Source organism: Paracoccidioides brasiliensis (genome assembly GCF_000150735.1).
Source record: "Paracoccidioides brasiliensis Pb18 unplaced genomic scaffold supercont2.7, whole genome shotgun sequence".
Classification (NCBI taxonomy): domain Eukaryota; kingdom Fungi; phylum Ascomycota; class Eurotiomycetes; order Onygenales; family Ajellomycetaceae; genus Paracoccidioides; species Paracoccidioides brasiliensis.
In genome coordinates this window covers 123261-142492 of record NW_011371364.1, presented here as the reverse complement: position 1 = coordinate 142492, position 19232 = coordinate 123261, and the positions used below count along the sequence as shown (strand labels likewise).

Here is a 19232-nt window from a genome sequence, read left to right as displayed (position 1 = left end):
TTTTTGAATTATTATTATTATTATTATTCATTTTAAATATATACAGTCAAAGATAATGACACTTATCTAAAATTAACTATTTTATAAATCTGAAAATGAGCAATCTTCAGTTTTATCCTGTTTTTTATATAAAGACAGACTCAAAGCTAGAGTCTTGATCATTGAAGTCATTCATGTTATTTGACATTTCTATTATGTCTTCAACAAAGTCTTCAAATTTGTTTTTGACATTAATTCATTCTCTTTACAGTTCATTACAGGTTCATAAGAATTATTCGCTTTCAAGCATTTGCTAAGCCTGTCCCCTGCTAGGTGGCATGTATTTCTTCAATAAATTCAGGCGTTCTACCTACCATGGATTCCAAGTATCCACAAATGCGTCTTGGCACGTCTAAACAATACATGGAGACATTGATATCATGACATTCGCAAGCTTCTTCCAATCAGAAATCAGAGGGCTTCATAACTTCATGATAGAACAATGTTATGTTGTAACTATTGAACTTAGCTAGCCGAAATCTAAAATTTATATTTAAGGTGCACGTGATTAGGGTAGCTACAGTTCGTTAACTAACTAACTAATAACTAACTAGTTAGTTAGTTAGTTAACTAGTTAGTTAGTTAGTTAACTAGTTAGTTATTAGTTAGTTTGTCTAGCCTCGATTAGCTAAGCAAAAATGCTTGGCGGGCAACTGTCCCCTGTCGTCCGTAGAGACAAACGTTCCCAAGGATATCAGGACCACTTGAACTACATCTCTCTCCGTCTTCATCCCCTTATTAACAAACCATTCACGGCGATGCGAATAACAGCAGTAGCAGTATGGCTCTCGCAAGACCTCTTCGACTGTTACTAGCCTCCTGTTTCATCCTCTCTCTTTTCCTCATCTTCCATGTCTCGAAATCGCCCACTGTGTTGACAGCAGGAAAGGGACATTACGACAATGGTCTTAAGAGGGACCCACTGCTAGATCGTGAGTGGGACTTTGCTACTACCATCTACTATCTATAATTCCACGGTTATTGATAGTGTCGCAGCTACAGGAGAGCCGCCCGAACCCCTTTGGAGGGCAAAAGATGATGCCTACGCGCCGGACAACCCGAACTCCGCTCGCATCAACGCAACACTCCTGGTCCTAGTCCGAAATGAAGAACTGGACGAGTTGATCATGACGATGAAAGACTTGGAAAGAACTTGGAATAGCAAGTTTAATTATCCATGGACATTTTTTAACGATAAGGAATTTACAGAGGAGTTCAAGATTCGAACCCAAGCCGAGACAAAAGCAAAATGCAGTTACGGTATGCACGCGTTCGAATCGGCACATTAATGGGGCCCTAATGTTGTTTCCTCTCTAGAATTGATTCCAAAGGAGCACTGGGATGTTCCTGGCTTCATAAATATGGACCTGTACGAAGAGTCCTCTAAAATACTCGAGGAGAAGGGTGTCCAATACGGCAGCATGATGTCATATCATCAGATGTGCCGCTGGAACAGCGGCATGTTCTATAAACACCCTGCTTTAGAGAATGTACAATACTATTGGCGGGTCGAGCCAAAGGTCCATTTCTTCTGCGACGTCGATTACGACGTTTTCCGATACATGCAAGATCACAACAAAACCTATGGCTTCACCATCAATCTCTACGATGCGCCGCAAAGTATACCTACTCTGTGGCCACAGACGCTCAAGTTCCTCGAGGCACATCCCCAATACCTGCACAAAAATAACGCACTGGATTGGCTGGTGGACAATAAACAGAGGCCACAGCATAACAAGAACGCAAATGGCTACTCTACCTGTCATTTCTGGTCCAACTTCGAGATCGCGGATATGTCATTTTTCCGAAGTAAGGCTTATGAAGACTACTTCAACTACTTAGACCTTGCTGGAGGCTTCTTCTACGAAAGATGGGGGGATGCACCAGTTCATTCTATTGGCCTAGGCTTATTCGAGGACAAGAGTAAAATCCATTGGTATGGTATTTTCATTTCCACTCGAATTAGCTGCTGCATGGTCTCACATTATCTAACCATCCAACCTACAACAAAAAAGGTTCCGCGACATTGGCTACCAACACGTGCCATATTTCAACTGTCCCAACTCTCCAAAATGCAAAGGCTGCACCGCAGGCAAATTTTATGCCGGGGATTCATCTCTCCAGTTGGAAGACTGTCGAGCAAATTGGTTCAAATATGTTGGAATGGATTGATTTTCTTGTTTCTCCTACAATATACAATTCAGGAGCATCCCGACGTCCCCCCAATCCCCAACCTTCCAACACACCCTGCTCCGAGACAGCCTTTTAATAATGAGACATGTACCCCTCGAACCTCCCTCTTAACAACGCAGGGAGAGGCTTTTCCCTGCGTTGTGTTTTATCCTTGGCGCTACTCCCAGGCGTGAAAATCCCCTTCCCATCCGGCTCATTTTCCAGCAATAGATTTCTGATAAATTAGCATTTTATTCCTCGATGATACCACATGCAACGCCATGACATTCAGTGTTATCAACGCACATACAAGACGGAATGACAAATTTACATGCATATCAAAGAGCTAATTCCTCCCGTCGCCCCCAAAACCTCTTCACCCACCAGACGAGAAAAGCAAAAAACTTATTGCAGCATTACTTCAAACACACCATTTCACCAGAGAGGGCGCTGAAGGTGTTACGTTCTTCTTGTGTTTCACTTTTTATCTTTTTCAGCGATACTTTCATATGCATTTTGCCTCGGGTAAAAAAGTCTCCGTTCCAAACCTGTTTGTTTCTGCTTTGTTCTTCTGGCATATGTATGTTGCTTTCTCTACGTGTCATTTACACCTGCAGAGCAATTTTCAGCCACTGCAATCCCTTTTCTTTTACAGGGTTTAATTTCTGAGATAATTTTGTAAAATAACATTCTTTTGGCTGTCTATATATATTACCCCGTATATATCTACTTTGGTGTTTTCCTTGTGTGGTTATTATTTGGGACTCACGGGAGGGGGCACTGTTTTAGGACTCTTCTAATATTAGATTACGATATTCTCTTTGCCTCCCGACTCTGTCACTTCCTCATATACTCAGATCGTTGCCAATTTTGACTTTGTATGGCTTCAGTCAATATTTCTACTTGATAAATCAAATGCCGCCAGATGCTCCCAAATTTTACCCAACTCGCGGGGGAGGAGCTTGTTGTGATCCGGTCAAATCTTTGTCAGACATAATATGCAAACCATCAGCCCCGTATTCTTCATCGTTCCTCTATTTAATTGGAATTCGAAATTAGATACTCTTCGAACTATGTTAGGGCAATTATAAAATCCTCGTACCATCGCTTTCTCCACTCTTGGGTGGCAGCCATTATGGTTTGGAGAGGGCTTTTACATGTAAAACCTCGAGGACTCTTATGGGCGGTATTAGTTCAGCTTTGGCCATCAGATCTATAACATCCAGATCCGTATCCAAATGTATCTCCTTCGTCTCGTTCAAAGCAACGAGATAGGTCGGTGGGCCAACATCCGTCGCCCGTACATTACGGAGTAATTTCACGCCATCCGCATTTTATAACTGCCACATCGAAAGGTGGGATAACCATTTGGGATCCACCTGAGATTCCAGACATTCCAAGTGGTTTCAAGATAGAACCTCCACTGAAAAGGACCTGGCCGCCGAACCCATTGCCACGGTCAATATTGTCCTCGAAACGCGTATCGCCAGTAGTTACGAGCAGTGTCCCTTGAAGAACGGAACGTCCAGGGTGTAGCAATCCAAAACGGGCTGATCAGACATCCACAAATGGGTGCAGGTGGGTAAGTCCTGAGCCAGAAGAACGTACATCACATCAAACAAAGGCCACTTCCTTTCACGGTCTTCAGCAGTGCGGAGCAAACGTTGATGCCTCACGTAATAGTCGTCATCCTTGAAGTATAATACCATTTTTCGCAAGTTTGTATGAATCTGGAACCTCAAATGGGTAATTTAGTTAACTAACTAATTAACAAAATGCCCTAAAAACATTCTGCATCACTACTCTATTGAAAACAAAACAGAATCCTCTTCATGCTTCCTATGGGTTCAGATTAGGATGGGCCTCTTGTCAGCTACCGTAACGTAGCGAAAAACCTCTTCTAGTATTATCTACTTCCATTACGAAGCTTTGAAACCTCAACTTCATATCCTGCAGATTACTCTGAAGCACCGGGGATCATGATCTGTATACACTCCTCTACACGCTACATGGCAATAAAATTTCTACAAGATATAAGTAAGCTTTAAAGCATTATTACCAAGACAAATTTGTATTTCATTACGTTTCTGGTTCGCAAGGGGAAAATAAATCCCGCACAAAAGATATTTAAATGCAGAAACGCCAAATCACCTTGCTCTCAATCTCGCACACAAAGTCCCACCAGTGAGATCTCCGATGGAGATTTTAGTCCTCTTTTCTTTATAATTTTTTTTTAATTTATTTTGGTCGAGTTATTCCATTTCCTGTTACAGAAAGAGACTCAGCCATTGACCAAGTTTCTAGTAATAAAGCCACTGTCTCATCCCGCTACTCTTAGTATATGTAGCAAGCAGCAATAAAAATATAAGTTTCATAGGGCAAAAGAGTGATAATTTCGCTGCTCATTTGTTGAATCAAATCTCACTTCTTAGGCTTGAGTGGTCGATTGATGCTCCAAACAACTGCGTATGGCTGAGGAGCTTCCCTGCGAGTGATGCGGAATGCGCGGACAATGATTTGCGTCTCTCCCTCAGGAATACCAGTCCACGTAACTTGTTCGACGTTGTTCACTCTATCGAAATCGACCTCCTCGCCCATGTTCCCGTGCCGTTCCTGGCCATCAGAAGATTTGACAATGAGATCCAAATCATTCTGAAGCTCCGCTCCCGGCGGATCGGACCATACGAGTGTCACTTTCAACGTAGAACCCTCAGCGGCCAATTCACTTGTAAGTTTTGGGATGGTAATGGTGATTGGATTATCTTCGCCCTCGCCCTGGCTCAAGGGCCCGCCTTCTTTGAAACCACCGTTATCTTGTTTGGGTAGAATAATGGAGTTCACGAGATTAACCAAGCCAAACCCGGAATTGTTATTGGGAGATGGACCTGCTTCACTTGGCTTATACTGTCCAACGAGCTCCATAGCGCCGTTGATAAGCAGAGCTTTAACAAGCGCAGCACTGGGATGTTCGGTGCCATTCTTAACCAAGGACTCGCGTACAACTGCAGCACAACCAGCAACTAGAGGAGTTGCCATACTCGTACCGGCAAGAAAAAACCACTGAGGATCTGAGCTTTCCCCGAATTGGTTATCTGCCTGGGCTTTCCTTGATAGGCTAGACAATACGGCGGTTCCGGGAGCAACCACGTCAGGCTTGTAACGCCCCTCTCGTGTAGGTCCACGACTGCTAAATGCAGCCATACCTGCCGGATTATCGGCCATCTTGTCAGTGCGGAAAGGGGTCGAGGGCCAACGGTATCCGTACTTGACTCCGATCTCGGGACGGTTATTTTCACTCGCTCCTACAGTAAGGCAATTCTTCGCTGCTGCCTGTGATCCAATTTGTTGTAGATCAATGACACCGTCAAAGTTGCGGTCGGCACCATCGTTACCAGCAGCAAAAAGAACGAGCATGTCGAGATTATCCCAGATGAATTTGTCTACCTGCGTCGCAGAAGCGTCATAAGGGATCTGACCAAATATCGAGGACGCTCCCCAGGAATTTGTATGAACACGTGCACCTACTTCTCTGTAGGGCACGATAAAAAGGTCCCCCAAATCATCCGGAATCCCACCCAGGCCGTTCGTGGTATCGAGGACAGATTGAAGCGCAAGGGAGGCTCTGGGAGCAGCGCCAGCAATTCTTCCACCCATAGTTTTTGAACTGCCATCGCCTAGGATGGACCCTGAAACGTGGGTGCCATGGCCATCAGGGTCATCAGTTTTGTTGGGCCTACCAAGGGAGTAAAGCTTCTTAACACGACCGGTGAAAGCATGATGAGTATCATCCGTTTTACCAATATCGAAACCAGTGTCACCAATTCCAACAACCTGCCCCTCGCCTGTGTATTCTGTTTCTTCTCCCACAATTTTAGTGTCGCATCCCAGGACCTGCCACGCCTTGTTATTGAACAGAATAAAAGGATGTACTTGTTGGATAAGATAGACTGCGTCAACAGCAGCTACATCATCAAGGTACTGCTGCTGTACTTGAAGGCGGATTTGCCGTGCGGAGACGGCGAGGGAGTCTGGGTCAGCACGAGCAGCCATTGCAACTGCCAATTTGACAGCATCGTTGTTTGGATCGACGTCGTGATGGACGACAATGTTAACTAAATGGAGGCGAGAGGTCTTGGGCACAGGGGTAAATACTGAGATGGGGTTGAAAATAGGGGGCATCGATTTGAGCGACGACTGAACTACGAACTGGTTCAGATAGGGGTTGGCCCAAGAGACAAATGGTAGTGAACGGATCCGCTCCTCCAGGTCGGTGTTTTTGTAGCTGCAAAGGTACGTGTTGGCAGAGACGTATTCCAGGATTTTGACACTACGATTCTCCAGTTTGTCATACTGGTCGTTTGTCAAAGGCTGGGAGGTGTGGATAAGAATGTAGTCTGACTTGGAGGCATCTTCATCGTGCAGACCAAGATCTATCAACTCCTGGAGCTGGTTGACCGGGTCAAACAAGTTGCCGTTGATTGAGATGGTTAACATGGCTGTTGATTCTAGCGGACAGTGATGAGCAGACTAGAGAAATGAGACCGGATGGGAATGTACTTGGAGAGAATGACAGACGACTAAGATAGATATTGAAATGGGACAAGTGACTGGCAAGATATGAATAACGGAAGAGACCAAGATAGATAGACGGAAGAGGTTTGAGAGATATAAGGAAGAAAAAGACAACAATGTAAGAGCAGGAAGAAAATAAATAGGGGAAAAAAGAAAAGAAGAAGAAGAGAAAGAGAAAGAGAAAGAGAAAGAAAAAAGAAAAAAAAAAAAAAAAAAAAAAAAAAAAAAAAAAACATGACGTGGACTCGGGAAGAGGAAAGAGCCGCGACAAGGGGTTAGGAGCACCTTCCTTGCCGCGGCAGGAGCATAGGACGAGGAAAGGGGCTGAGGAGTTAGCCAGCGCGCTTATTCACCCCTATTCAGGACTTCTGTATATCGCCAGGATATGGTATATATGTATGAGGATACATATAGCTGTGCATGCTCCCATATCGGATATGAAGCCTGCAGAAAATTTAACCAAGCTCCTGTAGCGTCACCGTGTATGTAATGCCATACACTCATGGAATCACTAGTGGAATCGCTGCTTCAACAATTAGTCACAACCGGTGCAGGTTGTGGAATCAGGAAACCTGTAAATATGGCTCATCTGTTGGGTTCTTCATTTGTAAGCTCTCTCATCCAGACAGAGATGACAGCATACGTCATTCGAGGACCGAATTCAGATGCCATATTGGAGAAGGGGAGACGATGGAATCCCTCACCAATATCGTAGCTAGACGCTCTCCATTGAGCCGCTTGTTATCGTGATATAAGAGCAGGCACCTGGAGGATAGCCTGGCTTTCTGGTATAGACCAAATGCCAAAAATGGGGAAAAGGGGCTGGTTATATCAGGGAATATTCTTTCTGATCGGAATGGCATAGGCCTCAAACTGAGTGCTGCATCGTTCAATTCAGAGGAATAAGCTTTATCAGGCAGATAAAAAGAACGGTCCAACCAAAACCAAATCACACTTTAACCCCTACAACAACCAAATTCCTCGGACTCTGCCGATACTCAAACACCGTCTCCACCCACGCCTCCTTCACCCCTTCATGCTCGCGCAGAAACAGCCATCGATCCACCACAATCAGAGACTCCACTACCCCAGCGCTAAACGCCATAAGACTCCACGCAATGCTCAGATTCTTTCTATACACCGCATACCGCTCCTCATACCTCGCTAACTCCTCCGCAGACAGCCCAGCCACCTTCTCCCTAATCGCCGCTCCATAGTGCGGATCGCGGGATAATTTCGCAATAGCCGCGCTCGCATATGCAATGAACGAGGTGAAGGCAGCCTTACGCATCGATCCGACAATCAGTGGCGTCCCACTAACCTCCGCCTTCATCCCAGACTCCATTGACACGTCACCAACCGGCGACCCAGGACCAGGTACCGGCACAACACCATAGTCTACCAGAACCCGCTGCAGCAAGGCGCGATAGTAGTGTCTGGTGAAGAAATTCTCACTATCCTCTGGGCCCCAATTATACGGTGCCTGAACCGCCATCATGCGTGCAGTGATGTTGAGCTTGATACCCGTGCCGCCCTCGTGGGTGTAAGTTTCGAAGTATTTGCTCATGGGAAAACCGTGTGGGTCGTAGGCTTTGGAGGTGGCTTCGAGACGTGGGTGGAGAGAGCGGAGAACGGGAAGTTTGTAGGTTACTGGGCCGAGGCGTTCAGTCATGAGGTTGTAGCAGCAGCCGATCATGGCGATGGCAGTGACGGAGGGGTTGAGGAGGAGTGAGCGGATGCCGTGGTGCACGAGATTCCCACAGGAGTGGAGGGATATGACCATGACACGTGCTTGGGGTGGGGACTTGGGTGTTTGGAAGGTTGGCGGTGTGTGCTTGGGACATGTAGATGTACATGTACACTGGTGGGTCGGAGGCGGAGGAGAGGGGGCGGCCTCCACGACGTGTTTAATGATACGTTCAAGATACCCGTCTTGGATGTCATGTTCGATGTAATCCATGGAACCCTTGGAACAGGTGTCCTCCTCGTTCTGTTCTGTGGTACAACCATCGGAACATCCAGGGCATTTCCCAGCATTTGATTCAATCCCAACCTCAGCATGAACCAGCGTTGTCGAATCTTCCCTATCTTCCCCATAAATCTTAACCTGGCCATTCTGCGGAGTTGGCACCGCAGAATCAGAATCCACTTTACCCGTAACGTCCCCAGGGACATCCCCATTGACACTCTCCTTATCCCCTTTCTGATCCCTCACGGCCCTCTCCTTCTTCAGCTTTGCCAATACATCTTTCCCCATCGCAGCACTAATATTATTCCGCCTTCGCTCAATGGCAATAACCCGTCTATTATACGGTTGGCTAGCCAGCGTCCGGCCAAGGTAATTCTGCCCAGAACCAAAGTCAACAATATGTGTAATCCGCTCTCCATCACCTTTCCGATGCTCAATATGATCAGTGAGGGCATCGACATAGCTGGCGAAATGGGCGACTTCATGCACCTTTTTGGGTTTCATACCAACGGCGATATGGCGGGGGATAACATTGCTACAACTTTTAGGGTTGGAATTTCCATTGCGACGCCCGTTCTGCTCAGCATAGTTATTTGTAGGCGTGAACTCCCGCCGCAGGCAATGTCGTCGTATATCATGGATATATTCCAGCAGACTCTGAGGGGGCGTCGGGCCACCCCTCCATTCAACAGCACCCTCTTTTCCCCCACTGCTGTCGCGGCATATATCTCTTCGTAATGATTCTATATCCTCTCTCATGAGCAGATCCAATATCGCACTGATGTCATGGTGCGCGAAGAACTCCCTCCAATCCTGCGGTATGACGGTTGTGTAGAGATCTGGCACGCGGGTGAGGAAATCGAGGATATGTATTCCTCCACAAAAGTTGAGAAAGACATTGGAGGTCGTTGCGAAGGTGAGAAGGGAGGATACGTAGGTGTCCGTGTCGGGCCAGGAGGGGGGAAGTGGGAGCGGGGTTTCAGGGGGCATATCCCAGGGACGAGGTCAATCCGCGGTGTGTATCAGTAAGCGAATTCATGAATGATATAAGATGAAGAACGACGGAGGTAGAATACCCTATGGGAGATGTATTCGGCCCTCAATGGGGTGGCAATATAAATATAGTTACAAAATAAAAAGAATAAGGAGTAAGAGTAGGGGAACAAGAAAAAGAAAAAGAAAAGAATCCGCGCTGGGCTTGGCGCCAAGCTCCTATCTATGTCTGGCTCCCGAGCGGCCGCCCCACATAGACTACCGCATTTGCTGACAACGAGACAGACACAGACTTAGCCAACATCAGCGATTCTTGACGACAACCTCATCTCTACATATACATACACACCACCAGATTCACCACTAGACAGATAAAAATCACAACAGCCATATATGTACATATTTGACATTATATTTATCCTCATGTCCTCCTCAACAGACACAGACCCCTTCCTCCAAGTCCAAGCGTATGTTCCCTCAACCCTTCCCCATATTACCCCGCTAACCATCCCGCGACTTCGAATAGCGACGTCATCTCCGCACTCACAGCAACCCGCCCCCTCTTTTCCTCCTACGTCCGCATACGCTCCCTAGCAACATCCCCCACAAACCCGGAACTCCAGCAAGCCCGCTCGGAGCTTGAAACAACCCTCCAAGACCTCTCCGCCGACCTCAAGGACCTAGTCGAAAGCGTCCGCGTTGTCGAGCACGATCCATACCGCTACGGCCTTGAATTAGACGAAGTAGGCCGCCGACGACAACTAGTCGAAGATGTTGGGAGGGAAATCGAAGAGATGCGCGCAGAGCTTGTGCGGACCGTTACAGCTAGTGCAGTCAAAGGGACAACTGGCGTTCGCGGGCAATCTGGACTACCCGACCCCTCACATTTCGACTATGGACATGATGACCACCTGCTCGACGATGGCGAGCGGGACGACTACTATGCGCAGTTTGAGCAGCAGCGGCAGCAGGAGTTGATGACGGAGCAGGACCAGCAGATTGATGGGGTGTTTCAGACCGTGGGTACACTGCGGCGGCAGGCGGATGATATGGGTCGTGAGCTGGAGGAGCAGACGGAGATGCTGAAGGATGTGGATTCTTTGGCGGATCGGGTTGGGGGGAAGTTGCAGGGTGGGGTTAGGAGGGTGGGGAAGATTATTAGGCGGAATGAGGGTATGTATGGCATGAGTTTAGGTGACTCTGCATTGGGTGCTATACTGACTTTGGTTTAGATACGGCATCAAACTGCTGCATAGCGGTGTTGATTATGGTGTTGATCCTCCTATTAATTTTGGTGATAGTTCTCTAACTATTATTACAGCGAGAAAAATGGTGGCTCTCTTCCCTGTTTTACATTTGGAACTATTTTAACGAAACGGAAGATAATACAAGACAAACGATATCCGAATTCCCACACCAATCATCCAGCTATATCAAACGCATTTCAAAGAGAGAAGACAAAGTAATACAACGAAACGACATATCATGAAGTCTTGACCTTTTTGTGAGGCCTATTACCCTCGTTCTCGTTCTCGTCGTCACTCTTCTTCTCGTCTTCTTCGTCATCATCGCCATTCATCCAGTCCATGTCAAACTCATTATCAGAGCCGAAGTCGTCCTTCTCCTCGAACGATTGAACTGCATCACAAGCCAGTTAACAGGAGACAAAATTTAGAGCAGGAAACACAAATCATCCAACGAAACATACCATAATACTTGAGTGCATTTTCCCACAAGTCCTCGCTCAGCGCAACAGCAAGCTCATCACCATCCGGGAATATCTCCGCATTCATGAGCCCGTCCTCATCATCATCGTCGTCATAATCATCCTCATCTTCCTCCTCACCCTCTTTTCCAGCTTCTTCCTTCTCCTTTTCTTCCCCAACCTCTTCCCCCCCGGCAACCTTCGCCCAATACACCTCATCCTCCTTAACAGCGGCTTCCGACTCCTCAGCCGAAATATCGCGTCCGCGATACCCAAACCACGCAAAGAAACTGATACCAGAGGGTCTCTCATCGTCGTGGTCATGGTCATGGTCATGGTCATGATCATGATTTTCATCATCACTAGAATCCGCATGCAGATGCGCCTCAGCCTCCACCTTCGCCACCTCAGTCACCACCGTCTCATACTCAGATAGCTCCAACCTCTGCTCCACAGTAACCTTCTTCCCCTCACCAACTTTCCTCTCAGCTTCAGCAAGATTACACGCCGCATCCAAAAGCCCCTTTGTTGGATCAACCTCCTTACTTCTCCACTGAATCCTAACAGGCTCCGACACAAGCCCCTCCCACACCCTTCTTCTCCCATTCCTCTCAGACCGCCCAATACTCTTCCTCCAATAAAACTCCTTGACAATCTTCACAATCCCATCTGCACTTGCATTTGCATTCCCATCCGCTCCCGTATCAAACCACTCATTAACCTCCGGGTCCGTCTTAAACTCAAACGTAAAGCGCAAATTACGCGGTTCGCCCTCGTCACCTTTCTCATTTACACTGAAGCGTTCCACGGTGAGGTTTCTGAGACAGCTGCCGATGATATCTGCGTCGGAGGGGAGGATGAACTTGTCAACTTCTTCCGGGGCGTGGGAGAAGACGCGAGGCCAGAAGTCGGTTTCGGTGAGTTTGGCAGTTATGAGGGCTGTGCGGCGGGCGTAGAGTGGGCGGAGGAGGGAGACGGAGGCACGGACTTTTTGTTTTTTATGTCTGTGTTAGATAATAATGCTTGTTTTTCTTTTCCGCTATTCTTCGCATGTCCTTCCATGCATGTATATAGATGTGTATGTGTATGTATGTAATAGATATGAAATCGAATATCTAGCAATTCAAATGTATTATCCAGGGAAGAGAGGAGAAAGAAGGGGAAAAATTGGTGATACGTACGCGCTTTAACCTCAGCGTCGACAATCTCGCGCTCCAGCAGTGCTATTTCGCGGGCTGTTTCTTTAGTGACTGGCGGCTTGCGAGGGAGCTCCGCACGCACGAGGAGCGGGACTCGGCCGTCGGAAGACATTTTCCTTTGTTTTCTTTTAACCTCCCTCTAAAAGACGAATCTAGATGTGAAAATTGGTTAGTTATGTTGGAGTTGGAATTCATGGGTTGAACAGGCGTAGCTGGATGAAGAGATGTAGGATGATGGTCGCATATTTAATAACGACCAACCGCGAAATACTCATGCCGTACATACTTGATATCTCAGGCACAATGCGCAATGGCGAGGAAGAAGACACAAAGGAATGGAAGGGAGATGAAGACAAGCGCGAAAGGATGGGATGATATTGCAAGTTTTCTGCGCCAGCCAACTTTCGTGAAACCGATTTCTTTCACCCTGTTGAACTGTTTAAGTTTTTGAGCAGAAGTGGTTTAACTTAACGTATTTTCACCACTAACTGGATCATGTACTCGCGTAATATAAAACTCTACTTAGTAACCCCCTGAATGACTTTGCATGGTTTCACTCCACAGGCTGCTAGACAGAGAATGTAAAGATGCAAGTCCTGTCTAGGTGTCATACACATGATCTATACGGAGTACAGCTGGAGCAAATGAAATTGTACTTACCTAGCCCCCTAGTGTCTTAGAGGAGAAAAAAATGTATGTATAAAAAAATTAATATTATAGAAAATAAAATTAAACTATTTTTGATTTTAACTTTAAAATAGTTTAAAATTTAGCTTTTTTTTTATTTATTTATCATTCTTTATTATTTTAAATATAGTTATGTTATAACTATTTATTAGCTATTTGATAACTATTTAATAAATAATTATAAAATATATATTTTTTATTATTTTATAATATTAATAGTTTAAGTCTTTTAACTATGAAAGATAAAAAATTAAAAATATTATTATTATTATTTTTATTCTTATTATTCATCATATTATCTTTAATTTTAAAATATTATAAATTTATATTATTTAATATTAATTATTAAATAATTAAATAATTACTATATAGTTTTAAATTATTTATAAATTATTTTTATTACTTTTCCAAAGTTAAATAACTGTTAATATTTTGTTTAAAAACTTTATATCATCATGTTATAGTATATAATCATGCCAATTTGCAACTTACATCTCATGTGAATATGTCACAATAAAATGATAAAAATACTGAAATGATAAAAATCTTGCAATTTAATCATTTTCATCATCTTCATCAATTAATAAATCACTACAATATCAAATAAGAATAAAAATATCAAAGACTGTATTCAAAAAGCTGTCACTTATCATTAAAAAAACTCAAATTTCAAAATACTATCTTTGTTATGAGAATTTAAGATTTTTTATCAATATCTCTGAGTGTGTATCAATAGAAGAAATTTAAATACTGCAAAGATTCTAATTAATAAGAGATTAAATGAAAGTTAGAAGAATGTAATTAAATGATAAGTCAAGCTGTTTGATGAAAAGAATTATTTTCTTACATCTGAACATATTGAAGATTTCACAAATTCAATGCTCAGATATCAGTACATATATTTTATTACCTCTTTTTCAAAAGTGAGTAAGATATAAATTTATAGATTTATTAAATATTTATTTGAATATAAAAAAATAAAATAGAAGTTAATAAATTTCAAAAAAGTAGCTGTTGAAGATATTAAATATATCAATATATAATTTGAATATCTTTGAATTTTATTTGAGCAGTATTAATTTTATACTTATGACATATACAATATTAATGAGATTAAATTTCAAGAAGGGCAAGGATGTAAAGAATAGGTTATAACTGCTTTTAAAGAAGTTAATTTTATGATTTTTTCATTCTTTTTAAAAGATTTGATTATAGTTATTGAATGTGTATTTATGAATAATTATATTATTCTGCTATTGATAATCTTGACCTTTAAAACACACTTGAAGAATTGATATACACAGATAGATTTACTCAGCAATTATAGAATTGCTATATTAGATACTGAATTTACAAATAATAAGATTGAATTTGAATAACTGAAACATTTCAATACTATTATAGAAAAAAGATAGAAGAAAAGTTATTAATTACTTTTAATAAATAATCATGAATCTCATATCACTGAGAAGTTCATACAGTATACAGATCTTTATAAAATAATTCTATATAAATTTTTATTGCATGTCACTCATTTGCTAGAATCTCTAAATAGTTTATTATTTCAGCAATATAAGCATTACTATTCAAAAGCAGTCAACTATGCTGCACATCATGATCTTGTTAAGTATGAAAAACGGCAATTTCTACAAAATCTCTCAGTCAGGTGAAAAGTAGATCTTTAAATTTGATACAATAGCTGTAGAATAAGCTCGATGTGATATATATTCATGGAATTCTGACTAAGTTCTTGATACTTTTAAGCAGTGAATCTCATCATCTTCTTTACTGCAGATTTATGAAGATGAGAATGATTTAGATCATATATTCATCTCTTTCTCTCAGCTATTCTCATCAAAGATAATTTAAAAGCTGAAATATTATATTAATATTATGAAAATACCATGCAAAGTATTAGAAATATTTTTGATTTAAAATTACTTATTTTGATATGTTGTTTGAACAAGATATTCAAAGTAAGTCTAATCAATGCAGAACTTAATGAGCAATAAATCACTGAATTAAAAAACTTTCTCAATATCAGTAAATACTATAGAGCTAAAACAACTTATCATTAGATTCAAATAAAGAGAGTTCTCATTATTAAAGATGTCAATAGAAAAATAAAATAATGTAAGAATAATGAAGTTAAAAAAGAGCAGAATAAAAAGCAATGAAGACTTGAAGTTAATTTTATAAAAATTGACAATCACTCACTCATATCACTGATAGAAGAGAAATTAAATTAATTTAAAAATGACACACATACTGAGAATAATGTAGATAATTTTTTTTATTATAAATTAGCTATTGATTATTGATATAGAGTGCAATAATGAGAATATTATTCAAGATTTTTATCATTTCAGTGTTTTTATCATTTTGATGTGATGCACTTATATGAGATGTGAGTTGCACAGCAGCACAATTACTGTCTGAGATTATTGATTTCAAAGTACTTATACTAGCTACTTATCAACTATTTATCAACTGTTTAATAATTATTTATCAATTCTATGATATTATTAAGTTGTTTAAAGTAGTTATTAATTATTTACTAAGTAATTATCAAATAGTTTTTAAGTATTTATAATTTAGAAATGAGGAGTATAAGAGTATATTTAATTATTTTTTTTGAAATAAACTCTGTATCAATATTAATATAAATTTATCAATTCTATTTTCTTCTTATTATTTTCTCTAGTTCTTTGAATACTATTGAAAATTTTCTTATTTTATTTTTTCAATGATAATAAATAGAAATGAGCAAGGTTTTTCTAGAATAGTTTTGCTGGTGTAAGAACTAAGTAGTTGATAAATGATTTACAGTGTATTGTGAGAGATCTGTTCTGACTAAAATGAGATCAGATCACATAGTGAGGTGGGTCAAGTCTGTACATTCTAAATTGATGGCATTCTGAGAAAAAGTGTGGTCATCCTCAAGATTGACCTTTGCCCACAAAGGCAAAAAGTTTTTTTAAGGAATTTTAATTGATGCATATTTAAGTAGCTTTCAATTCATTAACCCCAGGGCGAGGGAAATTCCCATGGCAGTCTATACAATTCTTTCACATATCACTTTTTTTTCAATTCGCAAGGCTGGGAATTGAGCTTGCAGCGTGCAGGAGGGCGTCCACCGAACGTGGAGCGTGGTAGTATTGGACAATGGCCGGCGTAAAGCAGCTATCGAGCTAGTCGACATCCGGCCTTCTGCTCACTGTTTGAATGTTTAAATGAGGAAAATATTAAAATTATATTGAAATAAAATATCAATAATAGTATCAATTATATTATTATATAAAAATTATAAATATATATATATAATAATTATTTCTATTATTTAATTATTTAAATTTTTGCTTAAATAATATATTTTAAAAATTATAACTTTAAAAAAAAATAAGTTTTAAAATAAAAAAATTATTTAATCAAAAAAAGAATGTTTTATTTTAAAACTTTTTAATAAAAAATTATTAAAATTATTTTAAAGTTTAAAATTTATATTTAAATTTATAAATAAATTGAATTGAACATTTCTTAATGATAATAAATAAATAAATAATTTATATTATAAATATATTTATAATAAAAATTTCTATAATTATTATTATTTTAAATGATTTTTTATTCAATATTTTTATTAAAAAGAAGAAAAAAAGATTTTATAAAAAAACTATAAAAATCAAATTAAAAAGTAATAAAAAACAAGAAAAATTTAATATTATTAAAAAAATAAAAAAAATTATTTTTTATAAAGTTAAAGTAATTTTATTTAACTTAATAAATTTAATATTAAATAAAAGAAAAAAATATATTATTCAGTTATAATTATAATTATACTAACTTTAAATATATAATTAAAATTTATATTTAATAAAAAAATATTAAAAATAAAAATTTTATAAAAATATGTAAATATTATACTTTAATTATAAAGTATAAATAAATTATATTTTTATATTATAATTATAAAAATTTCAATAAAAATTATATATTTTTAGCTTAAATTTATTTTTTCTATTTAACTTATAAAAAAAATTAAAATTTTATAAGAAAATTAGAGAATTATCAGTTCTTATTAAAAATAAAATTAAATCTTTTTTTAGCAATAAAAGTAAAAAAACTTTTAAGTAAAAATAATCTTAGAAAATAAATATTTTATTAAATTAAAACAGACTACTAATTCTATTACTACTAAAGGAAAAACTAGTTTTAAAACTTAAAATTTAATTTTTATGAAATTATAAATAGAAGTAATATTTTTATTTTTTCTTATTTAAATAAAACTATTTTTTAAAAAATTAATTTTATTTTTATTTAAGAAAAAATTATAGTTATTAAAAATTAATATTAAATCATATATTTTAACTTTTCTTGCTTTTTATAATAGAAGATAAATATTAAATTTAAAGTAATAATATATTATAGAAAGAGTTTAAAATATTAATTTAATATAAAATATAATATAATCTTTAACTTTGATATTATAATAAGAATATTATAGAAATTTAATTAATTTAAAATCATTTAATTAATTAAGATTGATTATAGAAAATTTTTATAATAAATATTAATTAAATAATAAATAAAATTTATTTTACTTTTTATTATTATAATAAAATAATAAATATACTTTAATATATAAAAGTAGATAAATTGATAAATTATTAAATTTTATAATAATTTAAATTAATTAATATATTTAATAAAAAAGTTTATTATAAAAAAAATTTTAAATTAAATTTATAATAAATTTTATCATTTTATTAAAAAAACTTTATAAGAAAAAATTTAAAATCAACTTACTAATAAAGAAAAAACTTTAAAATTAGATAATAAAATTATTTAATTTAATATAATAATGTTTTTTTAAAAATTCAATCAATTTTTGAAATTTTGATTTAAGAATACTCTTATTTAAAAGCTTTTATTAAAATTGATTAGACTTTCAATTTTTATACTATTTAGATAAAATTTAAATGATTGATTGTTAAAAACATACTTTTCTTTGAAAAGTGAACATTCAATAATAATTTTCATCATCAACCCATAACACTTGATTTAAAGAGTGCGAAAATTGAATGACTAAGAGTTTGATTTAATTTAAACAATTTAAACAGTTTTCAATAGCATTCATCAAGTCATTATTGAGAAAAGATACATCTGAGCTTTTTGAAAACTCTGTCAATTTTGATTATCTTCTTATTACATTAAGTATCTTTTCATACTACTCTCATCATCAAAGTTTATCTAGATATGGCAGAAAAGATATTTGTTGAAAGTGAAGAATATATGAAATAAGATTTTTGCACTTAATCTTTTTAGATTATTGACTAAAGATTAGAACTAGCTGAGTATAGCTGAGAATATAGATAAGCTAAAACTAAGTGCATAATTATAAGATATTTCATAAAGTTGAGCTTTAACTAATTTTTAACAAATTTAATAAAGCTCAGTTAAGACTCAGTTAAAATCAATTGAAGCTTTAACTGAATCTAATTAAGCTCTAGAAGAGAAGGTATTTTAGTAAAATTTGTAAATTCTTTTAGAATATTAGTTTTTTTCTGATTTCTCTTCAAAAAATCAGAAAAATTTTACTCAAATTCAGCTTTTTCTTTAATAAAAAAAAAATTTAGATATTGAATCTACACTTATTTTAAAAAATTAAGCTGCACACTAGTTATGTGAGGAAAATCTCTTCAATATAGATAAAATCAATTAGTTTTTAACAATTTCTCTATAAAAAATTACATTTTTTTAATTAGTTTTTTTTATTAAAAACTAGTATTTCTTTTCTAATTTAATTAGAATTGAAATTATTAGTTTTAATCTTTTATATTTTAGAAATATTTATATGATTATATTAGTTATTTAAAACTGATCTCAGTTACTAATT

General features: G+C 38.0%; 5 protein-coding genes across 5 annotated transcripts; 2 read left to right on the top strand and 3 right to left on the bottom strand.

Moving 5' to 3' along the window:
- Positions 1 to 820: 820 nt before the first annotated feature.
- Positions 821 to 2211, top strand: PADG_05744 (uncharacterized protein; the record flags this gene model as incomplete). Its single annotated transcript, XM_010763095.1, has 4 exons — positions 821 to 971; positions 1036 to 1299; positions 1357 to 1975; positions 2055 to 2211. 4 exons carry the CDS (start codon positions 821 to 823, stop codon positions 2209 to 2211), a joined length of 1191 nt encoding a protein of 396 aa, XP_010761397.1.
- A 2421-nt stretch (positions 2212 to 4632) lies between these two features.
- On the bottom strand, positions 4633 to 6705 carry PADG_05742 (uncharacterized protein; the record flags this gene model as incomplete). Its single annotated transcript, XM_010763094.1, has 1 exon — positions 4633 to 6705. The coding sequence occupies one exon, from the start codon at positions 6703 to 6705 to the stop codon at positions 4633 to 4635; it is 2073 nt and encodes a 690-aa protein (XP_010761396.1).
- A 1027-nt stretch (positions 6706 to 7732) lies between these two features.
- On the bottom strand, positions 7733 to 9742 carry PADG_05741 (uncharacterized protein; the record flags this gene model as incomplete). Its single annotated transcript, XM_010763093.1, has 1 exon — positions 7733 to 9742. One exon carries the CDS (start codon positions 9740 to 9742, stop codon positions 7733 to 7735), a length of 2010 nt encoding a protein of 669 aa, XP_010761395.1.
- Positions 9743 to 10168: 426 nt separating this feature from the next.
- Positions 10169 to 11054, top strand: PADG_05740 (uncharacterized protein; the record flags this gene model as incomplete). Its single annotated transcript, XM_010763092.1, has 3 exons — positions 10169 to 10212; positions 10272 to 10918; positions 10978 to 11054. 3 exons carry the CDS (start codon positions 10169 to 10171, stop codon positions 11052 to 11054), a joined length of 768 nt encoding a protein of 255 aa, XP_010761394.1.
- Positions 11055 to 11228: 174 nt separating this feature from the next.
- Positions 11229 to 12761, bottom strand: PADG_05739 (uncharacterized protein; the record flags this gene model as incomplete). Its single annotated transcript, XM_010762894.1, has 3 exons — positions 11229 to 11383; positions 11454 to 12437; positions 12632 to 12761. The coding sequence occupies 3 exons, from the start codon at positions 12759 to 12761 to the stop codon at positions 11229 to 11231; spliced, it is 1269 nt and encodes a 422-aa protein (XP_010761196.1).
- Between the last annotated feature and the right edge of the window lie 6471 nt (positions 12762 to 19232).